Source organism: Xenopus laevis, chromosome 1S, assembly GCF_017654675.1.
Source record: "Xenopus laevis strain J_2021 chromosome 1S, Xenopus_laevis_v10.1, whole genome shotgun sequence".
Lineage (NCBI taxonomy): Eukaryota > Metazoa > Chordata > Amphibia > Anura > Pipidae > Xenopus > Xenopus laevis.
In genome coordinates, this window is record NC_054372.1 from 37,882,385 (window position 1) to 37,908,755 (window position 26,371).

Consider the following 26,371-nt stretch of genomic DNA (forward strand, 5'->3'; position numbering starts at 1 on the left):
TTTCACTATTGTACAGGTATGGGATCTGTTATCCAGAAACTCGTTATCCAAAAAGTTCTGAATTAGGTAAGGGCTGTTTCCCATAGACTCCATTATAATCAAATAATCAAAATTTTTAAAAATGATTTCCTTTTTCTCTGTTACATTAAAACAGTACCTTGTACTTGATCCCAACTAAGATATAAATTGGCAACAGAACCAGCCTATTGGGTGTATTTAATGTTTACATGATTTTCTAGCAAACTTAAGGTATAAATTACAGAAAAATCCATTATCCAGAAAGCCCTAGGTCCCAAGCATTCTGGATAACAGGTCCCATACCTGTACTATTCGAATTGCCCACTTCGGCTCCCACTGGCTGCAATGGGAACTGACCGGCCAAGCTGGTGCTGCCGTTTCAAGTGCCAGTCAACGTATTATATTTTGCCACTATACAATAATGAGAGAGGTTTCGTTTAGTTATCACATAATTGGAAAATGAATAATGTATAAAAGTATAATGTGGATGTGCCCCATTTGTACCCTTGTGCAAAGTTGTGTTTTTCCCAGTGTCTGATAATATTGTACTAATAAAGCTTTCCCAGTAATGGCAGTGGAAGTTTTAAGACACAAAGATTTAGCTATATTCTACCATCTAGTGGTCATATCTATAATAACAGCTACTATGGTGAAGCTTCATATCCCAAAATTTGCATGGATACCATAGGCTCATCAATACCCAACTGCACTGCAGATTCTAGAGAGGACATATTGAGATAGACTTTGAGAACCTGCCCTATAAGTCCATATCTTTACCAGCATCTCACTGATGAAAACCAAATATAACCTACCAGTTTAGGGAAAGTTCTCTGCAAGTATAGACCAAAGAACATGGGGGCATTATGCATATGGAAACAGTGTACACACTGTATATCTATTTTGGATTTGCCCGAATACTTAACCGAATCTGAATCCGAATTTGCATATGCATATTAGAGGCGGGAAAGGAAAACTTTAAAAAATTGGTTTGCTTCCTTGTTTGGTCACGTGAAAACCTGCTCTTCCCACAATTTGCATATGCAAATTAGGATTCAGATTAGTCTGGCCAGGCACATGGATTCAGCTGAATCCTGCCAAAAAAGGCTGAATCCCTAACCGAATCTTGGATTCGGTGCATCCCTATATATGCACTCATGAAAAATTAAATCACAAACGCCTGGGTGCAATCCTCAAAAAACAAGTAGACGAAATCCATAGAAGTAGCACTCACAGGTCTTACAAAATGTAAAATTTATAATGAAAAAATAACCCCCTCTCGTAAAATATAAGTATATTATAAGTTACCGAGGAGTTTCGTGACCATATAAAAACACGAGGCTGAAGGACGAGTGTTTTTATTCAGGTCATGGAACTCCGAGGTACACTGTTTCCAGTGTCAGTATCACTAGATCTTAATTATTGAAATATTCTTTATATGGAAAGCCCTGGGTCCCGAGCATTCTGGATAATCAATCCCATACCTGTATATATTAAATAAAGCACCTCCTATTGTAAAGAATAGGTATATTGTCATGATCATATAAAAGCACATGGAACTCTGAGGTTACTCTTATATTTTACAATAGCCACAGAAAACTGCCAGCAATTGTCCCCTGCCAGAGAATAATAAGCAGTCAATTTCTCATCAGACACATCCTTCCCAATGCAGCAAGTCCTATCAAAGGATACCTACAGTTATATAGTTATTGGTTCATCAGGAGCCTGTGTGTATTTGGAGCGTCGGAGGAAACTGGAATACCCAGAGGAAACCCACAAAGACACATGGAGAACATAGAAAACCTTTGCATTGTGGAATAACTTTCTTATTGTAATAATTTAGTTGGTTTTGGAAAGTCAACTGTGTGCCATTGCAAACATGATTCTTTGTCTAGATAACACTTTTACGGTTTGCATTGGGGCAGCACAGAGAGAATATTCCACCAGGGTGGGCAGGTAGGATAAATGGACATCAGAAAGATAAATGGGGAAAATATTGAATTGCTGAGGGATTCTTTTTCAGTTCAATAATTGATATTATCAGGCCCATGTGTGTGTATCAAGTCAAACCCAGAACTAATGAACACATACAGATATATATTTATTTAAGAATTTGCATCCTGCTAGACATGTAGCAATGCAGTCAATGCCGTGCAATTACAATAAGTGATCTTAATTTACTTAAAAGGTTCATTAGCTGAAGTCAAATATAGGGAAGGAGTGAGTGTTCTGCAACACAGTTGAACTAGATTTGGCCACCAAAGAAATGGATATATGCGGAAAAACTTGTTGACAAACCCTTCAGTGACATTATTAATGTTTCTAATTTATATAAGTACAGGGAGAGGAAGCCAAAATATTTTACTTTGACCTATAATACTTTTGCCTTCCTTGCTGGAAAGTCTTCTTTATTACATTATAGCTTTATGCTTTATGAAATAAAAGACTATTATGAAATGATCTGGGGCAAGGAAGATTATTCAGCACAGACCTTTAGAATCATTACAGTAATATTCTGGCCTGCAGAAAAACCCAGAGTGTGTTATTATGGTTTGTGTATGCTCCTATCTGCAGAACCAGTACTCATTTCTCAGAGCTCCCTACTGTTTATTCTTATCTATTCTAGTCACTTAGTACCCACAATCCCTTCTCCCTCAGCGCGTTTTTCCTTGTTTGGATTTTACGGTTATGATTTCTGACACTTTTCTACTTGTCATATAAAAAAAATTGTCTTGGCATTGCCGTGACAGCCGTACCTGCAGATCTGATAGATCCCTCTCCCCTAACTGCCAGAAAACTCACATACTGAAGTGCTCAGATGTCTTACGGCAGCGAGATATTGACAACTGACAGAAATAAAAATAAAGCACGTAAGCATCCCATTTCACTGAACTCAGATTACTATGCAGAGAATGCTATATCCAAAAGATGTTTGCACCAATTGTATATATACAGCAAGTTGCCTGCGACTGCGAGCCCTTGCAACTGCAGGGAATTGATGAAGGGAAAGCACAGAGAAGCACCATGCATGATTATAAATCCTCAGAGATTGCATGTCTTTTGTTTAAACTGCAGTACACTGTACAGCTATATGAGATGATGCCCCAGGAGAAAAGACAAAGAATGTGAATACATATATGTGGCTGTGCAGTGCTCCCACAACCATTCTGTATTTCTGTAGGAAGGCAGGGAATCGATGCCCAAACCAGAGCAAGAAGATCAAGCTTCACTGATCGTGTAAAATAGCAGAGCTAGGCAGGCCTGGATTTGTGGTAAGGCCACCAAGGCATGGGCCTAGGGCGGCAGGATTTTAGGGGGCGGCATGCTGCCCAACCCCACCCACTTTGGTTCAGAAACACTGGGGATGCGCAGGAGATACGATAGTTTTTTAAACTTCCCATGCGCCAAGCCTCATTTCTCTGAAAATTTGCGAAAATAAAGGGGAGGGTACAGGGGTGACAATTGACAGCAGGCCTAGGAGCGCCCGCTATATAAATCCGCCCCTGGAGCTAGGTGGGGCACTTCCAGCTGGAAGGGCTTTATTTATTGCTTCCCATGTAAATTAAATCAGTTTGCAATCGGAGCAGCCGAGCAATCTATAAGTGCCCTTGCAGGACCGGACTGGCAATCTGTGGGTTCTGGCAAATGCCAGAGGGGCTGCTGTAAGGTCCCATAGACCTGGTGGGAGGCTCTTGGGGCCTCTTTATACTTGGAATGCCAGGGCCTATTTTGACTCCCAGTCCAGGCCCGTGCCCTTGATATTGCAAATAATCTTTTCACTGCACCCAACAACATGGATTAGCTTTCTTCAAGGGTGGGCACATTCATTTTACGATATAAAAGCCCATGTGTGACACTATTGCAAGAAAAAGAAATGTTACTTGGGCAACATATTCAGGATCATTGACCAGAAGAAGTGCAAAAACACTAAGGGGTGCGAGAGCACACCCCATAGATAGAACTCATTCAGGCAGCACTTCTTCCCCCAGTCTGCACCTTGTGCCGATAGAAAGATATGAGGTGCAGAGTACAGCATCAGGGGGGGCGCAGGCCAATCCTATCGTTACAAGTAAAGAGCCCACTCTCTCACTTGCTCTTCTGAATGATGTGCATGTTAAGGTGGTCATACACGGGCCGATAAAAGCTGCCGACAGACCGCTTGGCAGCTGATTGGCCTGTGTATGGGGCCCCCCGACGGGTTTCACCGATCGAGATCTGGCCGAAAGTCGGCCAGATCTCAATTGGATGGGACGAAAAATCCCGTCGGATCGCGGCCGCATCTATTCGTTGATGCGGTCCTACGATCCGACCATCAATATTCGTTAGGATCCGATCGTTGGGCCCTAGGGCCCGCAATCGGATCAGCCCGATATTGCCCACCTCAAGGTGGGCATATCGGGGAGAGATCCGCTCGTTTGGCGACATCGCCAAACGAGCGGATCTCTCCGTGTATGGCCACCTTTAGGGGACAGTAGTGTCTCCGTTACTCATGAATACACTGCTTTCAAATGCAAATCTCTGTATTCATAGATCTCTGCTCTCAGAAACAGAGAGCAAAGACTTGTGCCAATTCTTTAATCAAGGCAGCATGCAAGGTGCAAAAAAAGCATACATTGTGTACATTGCACACTGCCTTCTAAGGATTGTAAGGATCATGTAAATCATAGCTGGGCATCACACAGAAACCATATAGTTTGTAGTGAATATTATAACTCATCCCATAGGTCAATATTTGTTAGGATGATTTATCTTTTTTTATTTATTTACACAGCACAGAGATTGTTCATTGATGATCTCTGTTCCCAGTGGAGCCGACAATCTAAAGTCCCTATCATGTTCACACAACACACTAGGGTCAGTTATAGGCAAGCAATTAAGCTGCCGGTACTAAGCTCATCGTAGACTTGCATAGACTACAACACAGCTCAGCAGAAACAGGAAAAAAAAAAAAAAAGCCATAACAGCACAGCATAAAAGACAAATTGCAAGGGTTACATAAATGATGGTGCAATGAGTTCACAAGTATAAGTTAATTTCAGGAAATAAAATATTCTTACATATAGAATTAGCGGTTAGACTGTAATACAACTGGCAGCACAGAGAACAGCAAACACCAGACAATGATCTTTTTGTAAAGATCTAAATTTAAGGTTTCAGACCAGATCTATCCGGTGGTAAGCAGATACAAGTCAGCCCCTGCTCTGGGCTCTGTAGCTAACCTGACTGCACAGGGAATACACAGAGAAAGCTAGATAATTCAAAGGATGATCAAACAAGTTTTTTTTAACTTGCTGTAGCTGTGTAAGCATTAAACTAGGCATACATGTGCTGACAATGGCCCGCAACACACTCCAGAGACAGTTAACATCTCACTGGCATGAGTATGAGGCAAGAATGATGGATTGGAATAAATATATGGTCAGGATCAGGCAGGTTTGAGGAGGTTTTCTACTAAGATATATGGATAGGACCCACAGAGCCCTCAGGCATTGGCTGTGAGGTCAAATTGTCTAAATCTGCCCAGTTTGGTTCCTCACCTGGGTGGTGAAATCAGCCAAAGATCTGGCAGCCTGATAAAAGATTTGAAGTATGGCCTGCATATGTTTATTATCATCATGTTCAGTCATGTATCTCAGTCCTCGCATGTAGCCATGGCCTAACATGTACCTATCTATGGTCACATATACAGAAGTATAGCCTGTGTCCTATAGCTGTTCTAATTTGCAACTTCTGCTTGCTCAGCTGGTTTGTGGAAGCAGGTCTGGACTGGAACTCATGTTCAAATCCAGCTCAAAGTTTCTCCAGGAACCCCTGCACCGATAATTCTCAGGTAGAGAGAGTGACTTGTCTACTACTAGTGAACGTGTATTGGTTTGGCACAGTATGAAATGATTCAAGAATGCTGGGTGCTCACTGCAAGAGGGCTATCTAGAAGTTCCTATAGTATTTTGGAAAAAAAATGTAAAGAAAGCAGGGCGAACCAAAATGAAATGAAAAATTTACTTTACTTTATAATAAATAAATGAATAAAGAAACCCAACGCGTTTCAAACCCATACATACAATAATATAATAGTAATGCATACAAAGCAAATGGAAAGTAGTAATTTGAATTTATGTACACAATCCCAGATCCCACTTGAAGCTCTGCCATTTTTCCACTCTGATTTTGGATTGCCGCCTAAACTCTGGTTCTAAAGCACAAATGAATCAATGGGGCCCACTCGGTTCGATTTACTGAGCATGTTTATTGTTCCTGTTTGCTCTAGTTACTCTCTGACTTAGCCCTCAGGATACACCATAAACATACTTCAGTAAATACCCGAGTGTACTGCGGACACGTCACCAGAGTGAGTTGTACAAGTGGGAGCCACACAGCAATGCCTGTCTTTTAGCTTTTTTATCTCCCTGAACAAAGTGCTTGCGTCGGGGTGTGGGAGCAGCAATACAAGAGCCTGCTGAGGCTGTGGTGGGGGGGGGAAGGCTGTTGGCGACACAAGGAAGCTATAAATATGGGAGACAGCACACTAGATTAGGTGCACGGCTGCCTTACATCAGCAACAAGGAATTAAAGAACACGGTGACAGAATGGAGGCTTGAAGGGCAGAAGATTCACGTAATGATGAACACTGTATACACAGCATTAAAGGAGAAGGAAAGGTAAATATATGAATACACCAGTAAACCCTCAATGCTGCTGTGAGTCCTCTGAAACACCACATTTCTTTCCTTCTATTGAGTACACATGGACTTCTGTATCAGACTTCCTGCTTTCAGCTTCAACCTACAGGGCTTGAGCATGCTCAGTTTGCTCCTCTGTCCCTCCTTCCTCCGCTCCCTGCTGTAATCTGAGCTCAGAGCGAGCAGAGAGAGACGCAGGCAGGAAGCGATGTCACAGCAAGCTAATATGGCAGCTGCTATACTAAACAAACAGAGACAGTGTCTACAGCTGTTTACTTAGGTATGGAAAAGCATTCTAAAGAATAAAAATGGTGTTCTAGCTTGCACTGTGGTAGCTAATCTTTTGGTAATAAACTGCCTTGATAGCTTTCCTCATCCTTTAAATAGAAAGGCAACTTAAGCTCTACTAAAAACAGAACTAAAGTGAACACTAATATTTCAGAACTGCATTCCCCACACTGTCCAATGTATAGCCTTGCAAGCTTATTGTGTACAGTGTCCTTTACCAACCCAGAAGGATGCTGTGTGTTGGCCATTTGCTGTTTAAACACACACATGTGGTATGTTCTCTTTAAAACATACTTTTCTGTAGCTCAGTTTGTTCGGGCAGACAGCTGTGGAATGATCGGATCAGCAGAAAGTGAAGCTCCTCTTCCCTTCGTCATAGGTTAGCAATTAGCACCATAGACTAGCAGAGATTTAGTGATGTGCGGGTCGAGAATTTCTCGACCCGCACCCGAACCTAACCCGGCCACTCCCTACACGCACTCGACACGGGCCTCTCCTTTATTTATAGACCCACGCCCGCCCCGACGTCACAAAAGGGGCAGGGCAGGGCAGGCGGAAGTGTATAAATTCCGGTGCCAGAAGTACTAAGTCGCAGGGGGGAGAGCAGGAGAAGAGCTCGACCCGCACCCTCCCGCGCATTTCGTCCAGGGGTCGGCCCGAACCCGTCTGACCCGCGGGCCTCGTGTCGGCCCGCACATCACTACAGAGATTGCAATCCAATGGACAAACCCACCAATATCCATAGTACACAGATATTGGATAGGCTCATTGGGCCACCATACAAATACTGGACAGACAACTTTTGTTTCTAATTTTGGTTCTGTACATTACCACAATGAATTTTAAATGAAACAACTCAGATGCAGTTGAACGGCAGACTTTTAGCTTTAATTCAGTGGGTTGCTGTTTGTTTGTGGGGCTTTTTGTCTGAAGTTTAGTCTTCAACAAGTGAAATGCATGTTCAATTGGGTTCAGATAAGGTGACCGACTTGGCCATTCAAGAATATTCCACTTCTTTGCTTTAATAAATTCCTGGGTTGCTTTGGCTGTATGTTTTGGGTCATTATGAAAAGCCTCCCAATCAATTTAACTGCATTTAGCTGGATTTGAGCAGACAGTGTCTCTGAACACCTCAGAATTAATTCTGCTGCTTCTGTCCTGTGTGCAGATCCTAAATTCTAAAAGCTGTATATGTATAATGGGCATACTGCCCTGGATGCATGGATGTCATCCCCGATTGGGGCAGGTTTTCATGGACATCAACTTTTTTTTAAATAGAACAAAAAGGCTCTGGAAAGGCCAAACCAACTCTACTAGGCAAGGAATGGGTTTCTGACATGTATTCCAAATGGGATTTATTCTATCTTGCATTGAAACAGCCCATCTGTGCACTGTATAATTATAACTCAAAAGCATATGGGACGGTAATAATAAACATAATGTGATGACTTTATTGTCAAGTTCCAAATAGAATGGATCTCGGGCAGCATTTAAGTTTATCATCTTTCCCTGCACATTAAAAATGAAACTCCCATTAGTTTGCAAGTCTATGAAAGTAAGGAAGACCCAAATGCTTAGTTGCCAAGAACTCTAATATCAAGAGTAATTACTGGCAGCTTATTTCATTAAGCGTTATCAGACTTGCAATTATTGTAGTGATATAATTAAACAACTCATCATATTCCTGCTCAAAGCACAAACTCTACGGCCGAGCTGTTCCAGGCAATCTTCTAAGCCAAAACATGATTGACTAGAATATTAAATATCTATGTAGAAGATAATCAATTCAATTCATGTGGTTTGTGAAACAAGTACCTGGTTCCACTTCAATGGTTAAAGACAAACTCAAATAATATAACCCATTGAAATTGTTCTTCCACTTACCCAACTCCCCAGCCTATCCAATTAGACTACTGCTCCCACCTGCCCTCTCCTGCTATATTACTTTCACCCATTATTCTGAGCTATACCATTCACCATTCAAGCAGCCGGATGTAACAAACTCAATTATTACTAACAAAGTGCACACACAGGCATGTATTATTGACAATTTTGGTGAATAAAATATTTTCTCCACATTGTCGGACACATTAATTAATATATTGCTCAGAAATCCCAGCCACAAATGTATCAATTGTCACTTTGGCTATAAGAGAGCAAAGTAAAGTTCAGGAGAGACTGACAAAAGTATCAGACAGTAACAGTTTTAAAAAGTCAGCAATTTAGCGAACTCTCACTGGGATGCTTAAAGAAAAACAGTTAAACCATCAAATAAGTAAGCACAAGGTAGATTTTCGGGTCTTTACATGCCATGTACTTCGATAAACCTACTGTATGTACATTGGGCATCAAACTGTTCAGAGGACCCCAGGCTTTCATTTTTAGGGTGATTTATCTTGATACTCAATAGTATGTGGGAGATAAGATGCTGCAGGGTGGAAGTTTTGAGGTGCTTTTTGGAAATGTCACCAAAATCGCCAAATTTAGGAAAGGTTTGCGGCTTGGTGCTTTGGAGTAGAAAGACATGCATACCCAATTTGGATTCAGAGGAATGTGTACTCTCCGAAAATATATGGTTTTCTGGGGTGAACGTACTTTTTTCTACCAATTTTCTACCAAAATTTATGTGTGATTTTGCAGTATCTGGAATTACAGAATGGATAGCTCGAATGGGGTGCCTATATTTTGGGGCCCCTATATGCCACATACTTAGGTAAACCTATACATATTTGGCATCAAACTGTTCAGTGGACTCCAGGCAATCATATTAAGGGTGTTTTACTGTGTTTTTATTGGTACCTAATGATGTGTAGGAGATATGATGCTGTACATTGGAAGCTTCAATGGCATTTTTCAAAAAATTCACCAATTTCTATGAAAAATTATAACTTTAGGAAATAATTGTCACTTGGTAGTTTGGAGTACATAGATATATATATATATATATATATATATATATATATATACCCATTTTTGATTTGCCAGATTCTGCTCTTTCTAATAATGCGTAGTTTTCTAGGGTAAACCTACTGTTAGTGGAGTGTTTGGCCTTGAAATCAGAAGTATGTCATTTTGTGGAGCGGTGCTTTGGAAATTTGGAAATTTGGTAATGTACTGTTTAGAGATTTTGATCTCCATAAAAAAATTTACATTTGGTATTGGCACATTCAGGAGACATAGAACTTTTAAAATCTGCTGTGTTCTCATACATGAAATTAATTATATTTCTATATATGTGATTGTGCTATGTGAAACATGATTTTTTTCATTTTATAAGACACTTGGCAGCCTGCATTTTTTTTTTTACAGAAGTGGAATTACACCAAAACTCTAGCATATTTTGAAAGTTCAGGTTGTCCTGAAAAAAAAAAAGGAATATATTGTTTTCCTGGGTAAATTAAAAGACCCCCCCCCCCCAGGAAAGGCCCTTAAAGTGAAAGAGTACAAAATGTTTAAAAATGTTCTGGCAATAAAAGTACCAAATCGGCCAAATTGTCTGGCAGCTAAAGGGTTAAAGACTTTAGCTAAAACAAAATCTTTTTTCTATGACTGTCATAAGAGTGATCTTAACCACAGGACACCAGCACTGCACTATTATTATTAATGAATATTCAGTTCAGGTGAGCCACAGTTTGAAGCCGATTGCCATAATCCAGCACTGAGGAAAAGCAGAGTTCACTCAAACTGAGAATTAGCAATAATTCAAGTCTCCAGTAACATTTAGAGAAACAAGGAGAAGCCTTTGCTTTGGAGGAAAGCAGTCCGATTGCATTCCTAAGCTTTCCCTTAGGAGCCGGATGAGAAAAGTAAAAAGGAGTCGCTGTCTCAGACTACACGAAAGAGGAAATTCTGTCCTTGCATTCTCTGGACTTGCCAAACTCACAATAGAAATACACAAAACATGAATTTGGTGCAGAAATTGAAGACTTTCAAAAGCGGTTAATCTTCTCAGCAGGATTTGCTGGCATAGCGTCAATTAGCTGGGGCCAGAACTTGAAAAACATGAGAATAGCCACTTATCTGGGTAAAACACGTGCTTCAAGTCACATTAATGTTATTCTGGGGATTTTTCCACAAGCATTTAACATCTGAAGAACATCAGCAACATGCATCAACCTTAATAAACACGTGAAAGGGCAATATATCCCAACTGTTGTAGTTGATACAGATAAAGTATTGATATGAAATGTCAGTAAAGTGTAAGGCTGTGACATTTATTTGGTCATACAGACAGATCAGAAGATACCCTATGAATTAAAGGCCTTTTAGTGCCTGCTGTGCTAACTAGGAGCTTAGATGTATAAGAGCGCAAGCTGCCTACATTCCTTATGTAAAGCATCAGGGGGTTAAGTAAGCACAGACTGTTGCAGTTCTCCAATGTAACTTACTATACTGTACCCATATACATACAAGTGGCCAGTTTGTAGTCTATTAAAATGATACAATGCTTCTTAAATAGTCATGAGATTATAAGATATTGGGTGCATAGGATGATCTCACCGTGTTTGCATTTGTACTATAAGATAGATACGGTTTTGTTCACAATAATAGCAGTGAGTTTAAAAAATTGAAAAGCTCAAAATCATTAGAATTGCTTCTATTTCCATAAACGCAAATGTTTTCGGAACACTGCACATTAGTTTCCAAATCAAAACTTTGAATCAAAGAACTAATATTTAGTTGTATAACCAGTGTTTCTGAGAAATGCTGCACATCTGTGTTGCATGGAGTTGACCAACTTCTGGCAACGGTTTATTCTACAATTCTGCATTTCTTGGTTTTGCCTCAGAAACAGCATTTTTGTGTCACCCCACAAGTTCTCTATTGGATTAAGGTCCGGGATTGTGCTGGCCACTCCTTAACGTTAATCTTGTTGGTCTGGACGTGTACTTGTGTGTTTGGGATCGTCTTGTTGAAACACTTATTTCAAGGGCATGTCCTCTTGGCATAAGGCAACATGACCTCTTCAAGTATTTTGATGCATTGAAACTGATCCATGATCCCTGGTATGTGATAAATATGCCCAACACCATAGTATGAGAAACATCCCCATATCATGATGCATGTGCCACCATGTTTCACGGTCTTCACACTGTACTGTGGTTTGAATTCAGAAGGTCGTCTGACAAACTGTCTGTGGCCCCTAGACCCAAACAGAACAACCTTGCTTTCCTCAGTGCACAAAATATTGCACCTTTTTTCATTAGGCCAGTCATCATGTTCGTGTTTGGCAAACTGTAACCTCTTCAGCACGTCTTTTTTTCAACAATGTGGTTTTGCAGGGCTTCTTGCCGATAGTTTGGCTTCACATAAGTGTCTTCTAATTGTAACAGTACTCTCAGGTAACTTAAGACCTTCTTTGATTTTCCTGGAGCTGATCATTGACGGAATCTTGGCCGAGTCATTTTGGCTAATCTTCTATACATTTGAATGGTCGTTTTCCATGTCTTTCAGGTTTTGGTTGCCATTTTAAAACATTTGATATCATTTTAGCTGAGCAGCCTATTATTTTCTGCACTTCTCTATAAGTTTTCAGCGCTGCGCAATATGTTGGTGCTCTAAAAATACATGTTAATAATAATAAAATAATGTTTTCCCCTCTCCAATCAACTGTTTAATCAAAATACTCTGTTCTTCTGAACAATGTCTGGAATTACCCATTTTCAGAGAGAAATGCACTATAACCAGCATGCACAACATTTGCTGCATTCCTTCCTTAAATAAGGCCGTTATTGGCACGTGCTTTTTTCGCAGAATGAATGACCTCATTAATTGATTGCCACACTGCTATTATTTGAAACAAGCTATTATTTTGAATAAGCCTCAATTATTGATCAATTACACAGAATATAATTTCTACCAAAAACAGTGATTGATCAGGTTAGTGACGTGAGACTGCTATTATTCTGAACACAACTGTAGATAGGCATACAGCGTGCTTTAGCTTTGCATTCTCTCTATTGCGTGCAGGCAAAATAAGAACACTTTAATGGCATTATAATAGTTGCAGAGCAGCAAGCAATGCTGTAGCTCTAACTTCGATATATATAGGCAAGTTTGCAAAACCACACTTCTTCATACAGTACAATACAAAACCACAATAATAGACTAAACATGTGAAAGGGAGATTGATCACATGCTAATATGATTCATGGGACCTGCACACAGCTTGATGATGTTCTACAACAGTAGCATTTAACCCAGCCCAAGGCAGCCCTAGTGCCATTAGCCTGTATAACCTCCAAAAGCACTAGTGGGAGATGGTCTCCTCGAGTGGCAAATAATACATGAACACATAACACATAAATGCATGTGAGATGCATTTTTAAAATGGGCAGTGATTGTCTCATCACTAATCCAATGATGACACATGACAGGTATAATTTAAGAGAATGCATTGTTAGAAAAGTATAAATGATAGTGTTCTCAATTTGGGGTATGTAAAATTGCTGATATAGTTAGCTAGCATTTTAGTTGCTGAGAAAATGCTGATTGAATAGAAAAAGAAGGATGGAAAATATTGTATTTAACACTTCCACAATAATTAGCATCTTTAGTTATCATACATGAGTATACAATATTCACAGAGACAGCACCCCACCCAAATACCAGTACTGATTCTGGGTAAGGAAAGTAATTAAAGGAGAACACATTTCCCTCTGACAATGCTCCTGAGCATGCTAAAAGTTAAATACATCAATAATAATATATATAAATAACTCTGGCTATTTTAAAATAACGAATACGAAAATACCTCAAAATTATAAATATGCAATAACAGTAAATGATACCTTGGGCCCTTCTACTGTTTTCTAAGGAAGAAGGATACTACATATCATATATGATATTATTAAGGTGTTTTGCAACTCTTCGTATACAAAAACAACAGTAGCATACAAAACTATAAAAACAAAAACGGTTTCTTACTCTTCATGACGCAGGTCGTTTATTGTCCGATCCAACGAGATCATATCACTCGCCACCATGTTAAATCCAAACTCTTTAATGGTGGCTTTGATCGCGTCCTTGTAATCTGGTCCCAACATAATTTCTTTTCCTCCCTCTCCTGGGCCATCCACAACGCCTTGAGGTTCTGGTTCTTTAAGTTCCATGTTTCCCAGGACTCCAGGACGAAGCACCGGATCAGAATAAACATGTTTCTGAGGTTTGAATGTAAGATACTGTTTCTCCATGACATGCTCTTGGTTATTAGCCTTTGCCTCCACATGTTCTTGATCCAACTTCTCCTGGTTTTTCTTACGGATAGAATCAAGGTTCACCTCTATTCCCTCCACACGAGGCCATGGCACCGCTGGGTGGAAATCATCTTTTGGTGCATCTATGTCTGGCATAGCAGGCTGAGGAGGGTTGGGGTTATCTTCCTGTGGGAAAATATATCTTAAGTAAAGCTATAATACAATTCACATCTCATCGCTTATGGTATCTAAGCCTTTAGAAATTAAGGGGAAACTTAGCTTTATATGATAACAACTTAAAAAACTATATTAGAAATCGATGGGTAGAGGAGAGAGAAGCAGATATTGGAAAGTCCAACTTGCAGGTTGTAAAGAAGTGGGGCCTGTGCATAATAGGGCATGGTATTTAGATTTTTTTAAATTAAGGTAGTAATGACAGATGTAGCGGAGAAAGGCATTTCCCCCCAATTAAGCTGGATCACCACAGGAAAAATAACAAAATAAAACCCATAGCCTCACAATAAGTGCTGCATTTCTAGCATAGCAGATTGATAGTTCATTGCCATTGAACAGCATAACACAAACAAGCAGGGCTCAATATTAGGAATGATGTGCTTTGCTAAATCATTTCCTTTGGAAACCCAAGTCTGCTAAGATATATTCCAGAAAAGGCAGTTTTGTTTAGGTCAAGACTTGTAGTTATGAATGCTGCATGGTTCTCATTCCCCCTGGCAAATAAAGCACATTCACAGAATGATGTTGACTTCTCTATGCCAGGGGAATGTGCCTAACATTAGTGCCCTTGCTATCAATTCAAGTGAGTCTATTGCTTTCTGCACTGGGCTCCTCTGACATCCACTTCAGAAGAGGAAAAACACCAACAAACTTTGCTTTGGGATAGATAGGGATTCCCTAGCTGCTGTCTGATGGCTTTTTGAGGCGTTTATTAGGTAGGTGATTTTGCCGATTTCAAATGAAGTTGTTGGGACACAAAGCTACGAAGGGACTGTCTGCATAACACAACATATGGTCACTAAGTATGATTATAATTATTAACATATTATGCAGTGCTGAACAATAAATAGACATATCGATTTACATACAAAACAACCAATACCCAATATAAATGCTCAAGAGAGGGCCCTGCATAAAGCTTACAATTTATAAGATTACTGCTGTTCTGTTTAGAAAAAAGAAATTATAACCCTGTCTTGAGCTCAATGAATAGGCTTTGTGCTATCAATACTTTTTGTCTGTTGCTGTAATCACGAAAAGTCAGTTTTTGTTATTTTGTCTTGAGCTTAAAAGTATGGTAAACTGGGAAATGGAAGCTACCCTATTGTTTGGTCCTATGGGGTAAAGAATTAGATCCACCAGCATAATTAATTAATCCGAAAGCATGATGGGCTTCTAAAAGAAACAGTCACAGTAATAGATGAAGGAAGGGAGGTTGCATACCAGTACAGTAATCTAATTAATTTATCTCTCAACATGGAGTAGCCTCAATTTCCCTGTTTGCCCTATTTTGTGATCAAAACAATAGGATAAAAGTGTGTTCAGTACAAGCCCTATTCAATAAATTCATGCTGAACAAAAAGAGCATACTGCCCCTTTAAGCCTATTAAATAACTGTATTATACACTGTGGTATCAGAAACTGAAAAATGCCTTTACATTTTAATTTGAAAGCAATAGTATAAATGTCAAAGCACCTCAAATGGTCAAACACAACAAACACCATCTGGATTGATTCAGCTCAAGGTTGGGTCAAAAATATGGCTGGTTAAAGGAGAAGGAAAGGTTAAACTAATTAAGCTTTGTTAGAAAAGTCTATATAAATACATCAGTACACCCTTAAAGTAGTGCTGCTCGGAGTCCTCTGTCAAAAGAAACACCACATTTCTTTCCTTCTATTGTGTACACATGGGCTTCTGTATCAGACTTCCTGTTTTCATCTTAAACCTACAGGGCTTGGGCATGCTCAGTTTGTTCCTCTCCCCATGCTGTAATCCGAGCCCAGAGCTACGAGGGAGCAAGGAGAGACTCGGGCAGGAAGTGATATCACGCCGAGCTAATATGGCAGCTGCTATCCAAAACAGAGAGAGTTTCTAGAGCTGTTTACTCAGGTATGGTAAAGCATTCTACAGAATAAATATAGCATTCCAGCTTACACTATTGTGGTTAATCTATTGGCAATAAACTGCCTCAGTAGCGTTCCTTCTTCTTTAAGGACATACTTACAATTTACTTTTTTTCTAACTTATCAAGTGTTGCATTTAATAAAAAGGTGAAAATCTAATTTACAAACTAGGTGATAGTGAGAAGCTTACCCACTGCATAATGTGCACATTCCAAACAAATGTAAGTTTCCAAAGAAACCGATATATAAATCTCTTTTTAAGACAGTCTTTTCATATGTGGAAATGGATTTGCAAATATTCTGCAGAAAACCAAATACAGGTCCATGAAAGATACTCAGCAAGTTATGTTCCATAGTGAGCTGCTCAGAGCTAAGAACATTTCAATGCTATTCATGAGTGAGTAACAAATGGGAAATTTACTGCTGCTGAATGCTTAGCTTGCCTTAAACCTCAATGCGGGGAGCATCTTATAGCACAAATTTACCTTTGTTTATACCACTGGCAGAAGAATATTTAAGAAATCCTGTTTTTTTTATTATCATATGTCCATCAAAAAAGCAGAGTATGTGAAGGGTCCTGCAGTTACACCAGACCTGAAATCTCATGCATAATGATTACATTGAAAGCAGGATCTTCCATTTTTTTCTCCTCTGCACTGCTGGTAATGACTCTTGAAGCAAAAACACCTGCTGATAACCAGACTTGGAAGAGAACTAATATATGTTTGAAGTGTCATAAACAGAAAGGAAGAACACACTTTGGCACGATAATGCGTTTTTCATTCAAGTCAATGAAGGTGGTTGCAATTAGCCTTAATTATACAAGCGAATAATCCTGTGAATTTGTCTTTTGGTATATTTGTGATAAACTGTTTTGTCTGTCCCCTTAGCTAAAGCAAATAAAGATAGGACACTAATATAATAGAAGGCAATCGTTTAAAACCAGGACGCATGCATATCAACTAATTTGATATTTAAATTTCAACAACAGACCAATTAATGCTGACTTTTGTTGGTTGCTATGGGATACCAGACATGGGTCACCATATGCATCACAGTAGTACATCCTTATTATTTAAAGGAAAACTATACCCCCCTACAAAATAGGTCTCTATAAAAATATATTGCATGAAACAGCCCATATGTAAAACCTTGCTTCATGTAAATAAACCATTTTCATAACATAGTAACATAGTAAGTAAGGTTGAAAAAAGACACATGTCCATCGAGTTCAACTTTTTTTTTTTTTTCTTTATTAACTACCTATCTGCCAGTTGATCCAGAGGAAGGCAAAAAACCCATCTGAAGCCTCTCCAATTTGCCTTAGAGGGGGAAAAATTCCTTCCTGACTCCAAAATGGCAATCGGACTAGTCCCTGGATCAACTTGGACTATGAGCTATTTCCCATAACCCTGTATTCCCTTACTTGCTAAAAAGCTATCCAACCCCTTCTTAAAGCTATCTAATGTATCAGCCTGTACAACTGATTCAGGGAGAGAATTCCACATCTTCACAGCTCTCACTGTAAAAAAAACCCTTCCGAATATTTAGGCGGAAACCTCTTTTCTTGTAATCGGAATGGGTGACCTCGTGTCAGCTGGAAAGACCTACTGGTAAATAAAGCATTAGAGAGATTATTATATGATCCCCTTATATATTTATACATAGTTATCATATCACCCCTTAAGTGCCTCTTCTCCAGCATGAACATCCCCAATTTGGCCAGTCTTTCCTCATAGCTAAGATTTTCAATACCTTTTACCAGCTTAGTTGCCCTTCTCTGTACCCTCTCTAATACAATAGTGTCCTGTTTGAGTGATGGAGACCAAAACTGTACGGCATATTCTAGATGGGGCCTTACAAGTGCTCTATACAGTGGAAGAATGACCCCCCCCCTCCAGTGACTCTATGCCCCTTTTAATACAGCTCAAGACCTTATTTGCCCTTGATGCTGCCGACTGGCATTGCTTGCTACAGCCAAGTTTATCATCTACAAGGACTCCAAGGTCCTTTTCCATAATGGATTTGCCTAGTGCAGTCCCATTAAGGGTATAAGTGGCTTGGATATTTTTACATCCAAGGTGCATGACTTTACATTTATCAACATTGAATCTCATTTGCCACTTAGCTGCCAAGATTGCCAGTTTGTCAAGATCATGTTGCAAGGATGGACTGGATAATTTTGTGTCATCTGCAAACACTGATACATTACTTACAACACCCTCCCCTAAGTCATTAATGAACAAGTTAAATAAAAGTGGCCCAATACTGAGCCCTGGGGTACCCCACTAAGAACCTTACTCAAAGTAGAGAATGTCCCATTTACAACCACCAACCATAATGTACTTTTTTAGTCGTACATGTCATTGTGTAATTCTAAATAGAAAACTGCAATTTTAAAAAATAAGGGCCGTCCCCTGGGATCGTAGGATTCATGGTGCACACAAACAAACCATACTTGTTAGGTCACATGAGCCAATGAACAGACCTAGTTCTGTCTTTTGCTTCCACACTCCTTCCTGTTACAGTTAGAGTTGTATTATTTCTGGTCACGTGATCTCTGAGGCAGCACAAAGAGCATCATAAATGGTGGTTCAAGGCAAGAGATGTAAAAGGGCAAGATTTACATAAAGGGATACTGTTATGGGAAAAAAACATTTTTAATAGTGCTGCTCCAGCAGAATTCTGCACTGAAATCCATTTCTCAAAAGAGCAAACAGATTTTTTTTATATTCAATTTTGAAAGCTGACATGGGGTTAGACATATTGTCAATTTCCCAGCTGCCCCAAGTCATGTGACTTCTGCTCTGATAAACTTCAATCACTCTTTAGGGCTGGGGACACACTGGGCGATTTGGGGAGATTTAGTCGCCTGGCGACTAATCGCCGCGACTTTCCACGACCAATCTTCCCCGAATGCTTCCCCTCTCTCTGCGCCTGGCTAAAATGAAAAATCGTCTGCGCTAATCACACGCGGCGATTCGTTTTCCGAAGTCGCCCGAAGTTTCCTCGTGAGGCAACTTCGGGCGACTTCGGAAAACGAATCGCTGCGTGTGATTAGCGCAGGCGATTTTTCATTTTAGCCAGGCGCAGAGAGAGGGGAAGCATTCGGGGAGAAAAGTCGCTGCGATTAGTCGCCAGGCGACTAAATCTCCCCAAATCGCCCAGTGTGTCCCTACCCTTTACTGCAAGTTGGAGTGATATCACCCCCCTCTCTTTTTCCCACCAGCAGCCAAACAAAAGAACAATGGGAAGGTAACCAGATAGCAGCTCCCTAACACAAGATAACAGCTGCCTGGTAGATCTAAGAACAACACTCAATAGTAAAAACCCATGTCTCACTGAGACACATTTAGTTACATTGAAAAGGAAAAACAGCAGCCTGACCAGGGCTGGATTTACATATTGGGCACCCCTAGGCCTGATGCCATTCGTCGCCCCTGTCCCCTCTTTTTTATTTGCTCAAATTTTCATCAGTGGGACTGGAGCAATGGGGATTGATGCACAGGAAATTAAAAAAAATATTGTATCTCCTGCGCATCCCCAGTGTTTCTGAACCAATGTGGGTGTGGTTGGGCAGCTTGCCGCCCCCTAAAATCCTGCCGCCCTAGGCCCGGGCCTAGGTGGCCTCTCCACAAATCCGGGCCTGAGCCTGCCAGAAAGCATTTCTCTCCTAAAGTGCAGGCACAAGTCACATGAACTGGGGCAGCTGGGAAATTGACAAAATGTCAGATTTCAAAATTGAATATAAAAAAATCTGTTTGCTCTTTTGAGAAATGGATTTCAGTGCAGAATTCTGCTGGAGTAGCACTATTAACTGATGCGTTCTGAGAAAAACATGTTTTCCGATGATAGGATCACTTTAAATATATATACCAGTTTGGTAAGATTCTTTAATATACCACTTCATTTGATATAAACGATCTGTTGCTTAAGAATTCATTTTGGGGGTATAGTTTTCCTTTAACAGCAAATTGGGTATTATCCTCGAATCTCCTTACAGTGGCAGACACACGCCACATAAGTTATGACCCCAAAAACGTATTCTAGCCTGTTTTCAGGAGATGTTCATGGGTTGGGGTCTATTTGTGGTACGTGAACTGTGACTAGAAGAGAATTTTATTGCACACAACATCCCCAGTCCCTTTGAGGATCTACGTGGAGCGCAGAGGTTTTTGGATAGGTCATTAAGTAAGTATGCCGACACACCCTGCTCAGCAATCATACAGCAATGTTTGAACAGCTTGAGTCGAGTTAAGCAGCAAGCAATTGAACAGAGTACCTTGTGAGAAAAGGAGAACAAAGTGCAAATATCCCCAGATGGTAGCAGCTCTCTGAAGTATACTCATCATTTTGATACCCTATTAAAAAACAGGACAGCCAGCCTTGTTAATGCCATGTACCAGTTGCTTGGCACTTCTGAGATTCACCTACTCACACTGTATTGCAATAGATAATGACAGCAGCACACAGCTTATGATGACTCACAATCTAAATGTCAAAGTAGAATAAAGTCTGAGCTTTTGTCTTTAGCACGTCACTGAAATTTTAATTGTGTCATGTTAGAACAGGATTCCATATAAGAAGTTACTCCCTAAACTTGTTCCTTTCTTTTCAAATTATCTTAATTGAATTTCGAATTAATCCAGCAAGAAGAATTTTAAACAATAAATTGAAATGACACAATTCAGTATAAATAATTTAACAGAATCAATTACCTTTACATGGCAATGTCTGCCATTTGACCAGAATCCTACTTCATCTTTATGCTCGACAAAATCTCTAAGAACTCTTCAGCCCACTTTCATCGATATTAATAACATTTAAATGGTATAATTTCAGTGCAGATGATTAGCAGTAAAATTATCCAGCCATCAAAACTTTTCCCCTAAAAATGTATAGAGTTGCCTTTTTGTTACTTCTAAAGTTGCTAAACAAATAGATCACTTTGGTTTAAATGGTTTCCTTAAAGGAAAACTATACCCCCCAAACAATGTAGGTTTCTATAAAAAGATATTGCATAAAACAGCTCATATGTAAAATCCTGCTTCATGTAAATAAACCATTTTCATAATAATATACTTTTCTAGTAGTATGTGCCATTGGGTAATCATAAATAGAAAATTGCCATTTTAAAAAATAAGGGCCGCCCCCTGGGATCGTAGGATTCACTGTACTCACAAACATACCAACAAACCATACATGTTAGGTCACATGAGCCAATTAACAGACAGAGTTGTGTCTTTTGCTTCCACACTTCTTCCTGTTACAGTTAGAGTTGTAGTATTTCTGGTCAGGTGATCTCTGAGACAGCACACAGACCATCACGAAATGGTGGCTCAAGGCAAGAGATGTAAAAGGGCAAAATTTACTTAAATATATATTCCAGTTTGGTAAGATTCTTTAATATGCCACTTAATATGATATGAACTATCTGTTGCTTAAGTGTTCATTTTGGGGGTATAGTTTTCCTTTAAAGTAGAATTCAACCATTAACTAAAAAAACCCCTACCTCTCTACCCTACGTAGAACCCCCCCCCGGGAAATGCCCTTACATTTTTACTTACCCCTCGGAGCAGATTCAGGAACCTTAATTCACGGCAGCCATCTGCAGGACTGTCCTGTCTTAATAGGGATCATTCTGAAGTATGTAGTCAAAGTTCATAATTGTGTGATAGCACACGTGATAGCACATTAAAGGAGAAGGAAATTCCCTGGGCGCAAAAACCCTCCCCCCCTCCCCTGTGTTGCCCCCCCCTCCTCCCCCCTGGCCTACCTGTCCCCCTGGGCAAATGCCCCTAACTTGTTACTCACCCCTCTGCGCAGGTCCTGTCCACGGAGTTCACAGGCGCCATCTTCTCCCAAGCGGTCTTCTTCCTGGATTAATCGGCATCTTCTGGCGCATGCGCAGTAGGAGCATTTACAGGTACGGATCTACGGCGCATGCGCTGAATGTCACAAACTTTTCCGATTTCACTTCGTGACATTCTGCGCATACGCAGTAGATCCGTACCTATAAATGCTCCTACTGCGCATGCGCCAGAAGATGCCGATTAATCCAGGAAGAAGACCGATTGGGAGAAGATGGCGCCTGTGAACTCCGTGGACAGGACCTGCGCAGAGAGGTGAGTAACAAGTTAGGGGCATTTGCCCGGGGAGACAGGTAGGCCAGGGTGGAGGAGGGAGGGATTTTTGTGCCCAGGGGGTTTCCTTCTCCTGTAAGGCATACCCCATATGGCACTCCAACTAACCTCTGGTCATATTTATTCTAGGCACAAGTAATGTATTATTCCCCCCCACCACATTGCTAGTTTGTACTCGAAAAGCCTATTCTACATAATGACTGAACTAGGGGGTTCTATTTTATAGAAATGAGGGTCGCATAAAAGAAAATGTATACTGGGGGGCAAATAACCCAAAATATTACAAATTGTATTGTTTTCTTTCCATGTACTGTTCTTAACAACACTGTAAAATATAGGAGAAGGAAACTATAAAACTAAAAAGTACACTACATGATGCTTGACAGCTACAAAATAGCTGGTCAAAAAATGTTTAACTGTGAAGCAATTTGCAGTTTAAGCTGTAAGAGAGCTGCCCAGAACAATTTTATGAGCACCGGTGTGCACAAAAGGCCTCCATATATTTCCCACCTGCACTGTTCCATTTATAGATTGAACAGAAAGCATTTCATTGCACACAATAATCAAGAGCACTGAGCAGGAGGTCACTATTATTCAGAGCACGGTACATGTTGGGAAACTCCTCCAAGGAATCTTGCAAAGGAAAAATTAGAGCTTGCTTATGAAAATGAAAAAATGGATTATATTCCCAAATAGCCTCAGATATTCGGAAAAACGTCACTAACATTTTACAGCAGATGGTTTATTATTTAAGCAACTGTGTCCACAAAAGGGATGTTACAGATTTACAGAATCATTTACCCTAATTACCCTTATATGTCGTCCTTTCACATAAACAGCATGGCAGCTGTGCCAGGATACCAAAAGAGCAGACCTCCATGTATACTAAACATCTCTGCATATTCTATGGGTTACAGAAATTATATACAACAGCTAGAGCTGAGCTTGTTGGACTGAATAGGATCAGGTTAACCCTATATTCCACTTTATTTGACCTTCATGCTAAAGGCAGAGGCACATGCTGCTATTTCGGGAGATTAGTCGCCCAGCGACAAACCGCTTCTTCTTTTGATTATTCTCCCCAAAAAGCTATACCTTACAATCTTTCAACCTTCCACTAACCATTCACATTAAAGTAGTAAAAGATGATGTTCTGGCCATCTCAGCAATTGTAAGAAAGTTATGTCTGACAAATAGTAGTGACAGTCATAATATCTTCAGAAAGACAATACATGTAGAGATATTATAGTTAGCGGACAGAAATCTTCTAACCTGTCCGATTGGCTTAACAACCGATCTCCATGGTACGAAAAATGTCGGGACGATCCACACACGGTCAGAAAATCATTCCAACCTTTGATTCGTACAACTTTATCTTTGCATCTATGGCCAGCTTAAGTGCTCTAGAGTTTTTAGAAAAGTAAACAAGACATTTTCCATACAACTCAACCAAAGTGGCCTTCAGAATGAGTCCTCTTTAATCAATCATTGTTCTTGGGGGGGGGGGGCGGCAATTTTCCATAGTTTGTGGCCGAGCTACAGTTTTCAAACCAGTGGCCAAAAGTAAAAAAAAAATCTTTGGTATCCTTACTGTAAGAAACAGATAAAGTCCAAGTATATTTATGGTTGTTTTAATAAAAAGGACTAGACCTCACTTATTAACCTAAGGGGTTTTGTCTCGCAACACACTTCCTTAAAAATTCTTAGTTTAACCTGTTAACTGGGGTGGACTTGTCGAAGCCTCCAACTCCTGAGAAAAGAACAGTTCAGCTATACCCACTCGGGGCAGGTAGGCGAAACTATGGGGCAAATTTACTAAAGGGCGAAGTGACTAACGCAGCGTGATGTCATTTCGGAACTTCGATGATTTACTAACAGTCGCCAGCATAATTTCACTAGCAAAGGAGATAGACTATAGCGGTACTTCGCTCCCTAACGCCAGGTGAATTTGCGCTGACGTCTTCCTTTTTTCAGGGTTATAGGCTCCAAAAGAGCATAAATTTTTTTTGGGGTAACCGGCTTCCCCCCCCCTATATTTCCTAACATATGGCACATAAACTATACACTGGGCTCATGTGTAGGGCGATCTAACAACTCTATTTTCTTTTATTAAGGTTTCCCGGGCTTGTGTAGTGTAATGTATTTGCTGCAACATATACGTCCATTCAACTTTTACTTCCCACCGTATGCAAATTAGGCAACGCTAGCGCAACTTCGCCAGCATTCAGCACGGATTTTAGTGAATTAGTGTTGTCCTGTTGAATCTACGCCTGCCGAAGTGTTTCGATGTGAGCGAAGCCAGCGTTGGCGAATTTTCGGAGGTTAGTGAATTTGCCCCTATGACCGTATAGTCAATGTTAGTTAATGCAGCCTTCATGAGACTGTCCTATTATCCTTTACCAGTCACTTGCTGCAGTGGTGCAGATAGAAGCACTCTGCACTACCATAATTCCTGCACCCAAAGGGCATTAAATACTTATTAAAAGGCCTAGTATTTACAATCAAAAGAAATACAGTTATAAAATAGGTCACTGAACTTTCACAGCTCCTGCAAAACACATAAATCCACTGCTAGATTTCAATGCTATAGATTAAACAAGGTTCCACTCACTCATCCAAAATTCAATAAGTGCTGCTTAGAAATGCAAACAAAAGGCTGGAAACACCAACACACAGTATGACATTTCGATTCAAGCCAGGCCACGGCTTGAGCAGAAGCCAGCTTATTCTTGCTAGTATTATGGCTTTTGATAAGATTAAACAGCACAGACAAATAAAAGGAGATGTGGGAGGACTCTACCAACTTTCATTTGCAATAAACTTGATCTTTGACTACATGCCAATTAGATTTTTATATTAAATAAATGTTGGAAGCACATTTAATGGTAAGTGTTACAATTAAATACATAAAAATATATTAATAAAATTTTTAAAGGTCACCAGATTAGGAAGCCTATCTGGAATTAACACACTTCACTTTATAGAATTAGCACCAAAGAGAGCAAAACACAACATTTCTTTGTTAATGGCCCCTGCTGGTTTCTTGTAGGTGAAAAATAAATGAATGGAATAAAGAGGGCAATGACCAGAAGCATTCAACTGAGGCTTGCAGGACGATGAAGTCAGGAATACCTTTCCACAATCTAGGGAAAGAATATTTGACTAATAATAATACATTCAGTTCCTAAAATGATTCCAGCATTTGAATTGTACAACAAAAGTAAAAGTATTATGAACATGTAGAGTTAAGTTGTTTTTCTCTTTATCTATAAAAATACTGTAGGGCTTATTCACAACCACTAAACACAGTTTTGATCACGCAAAGTTTATCAGAGTCTTTGCCTGAATATATTCTAATAATAATAATAATATTTTAATAAATTAAAGGTACTTGCGTTGAGAGGAAAACCCATTATCCAGAAAGCTCAGAATTACAGAAAGGACGTCTCCCATAGACTGCATTATAATCAAATTATCTAAATTTTTTAAAACTATTTCCTTTTTCTCTGTAATAATACAACAGTCCATTGTACTTGATCTCGGCTAAGATATAATTAATCCTTTTTGGAAGGAAAACCAGACTATTGGGTTTATTTAATGTTTACATGATTTTAGACTTAAGGTGGCCATAGACGTAACAATTACGATCTTTCTTGGAAAAGATCTTTCCAAGAAAGATAGTTTGTTTCAATACACACGTGTAGAGCTGAATCGTCAGATATACAGGTAGAAACAAAAGAATTCTACCTGTATCTGACGATTCAGCACTAACAATGGCCAATGCTTGGGTGCCTTCAAAAGCACCCGATTAGGGATGGGCAAATTTTTTCGCCTTGTTTCACCGAAAAAATGACGCCCATAGACTGGTATGTCGTTGTGCGTCAAAATAAAAGACACGCGTCAAAAAAAT

The 26,371-nt window shown here is 39.8% G+C and overlaps 1 protein-coding gene across 4 annotated transcripts in view; it reads right to left on the reverse strand.

The window, feature by feature from the left end:
* The window catches only part of galnt7.S (polypeptide N-acetylgalactosaminyltransferase 7 S homeolog), an 84,237-nt gene that overhangs the window by 34,466 nt on the left and 23,400 nt on the right, over positions 1-26,371 (reverse strand). For all 4 annotated transcript variants that reach the window (XM_018243206.2, XM_018243207.2, XM_018243205.2 and 1 more), the window contains exon 3: positions 13,911-14,365. In XM_018243206.2, the coding sequence (XP_018098695.1) occupies positions 13,911-14,365 (455 nt within the window). The remainder of the gene's footprint in view (positions 1-13,910; positions 14,366-26,371) is intronic.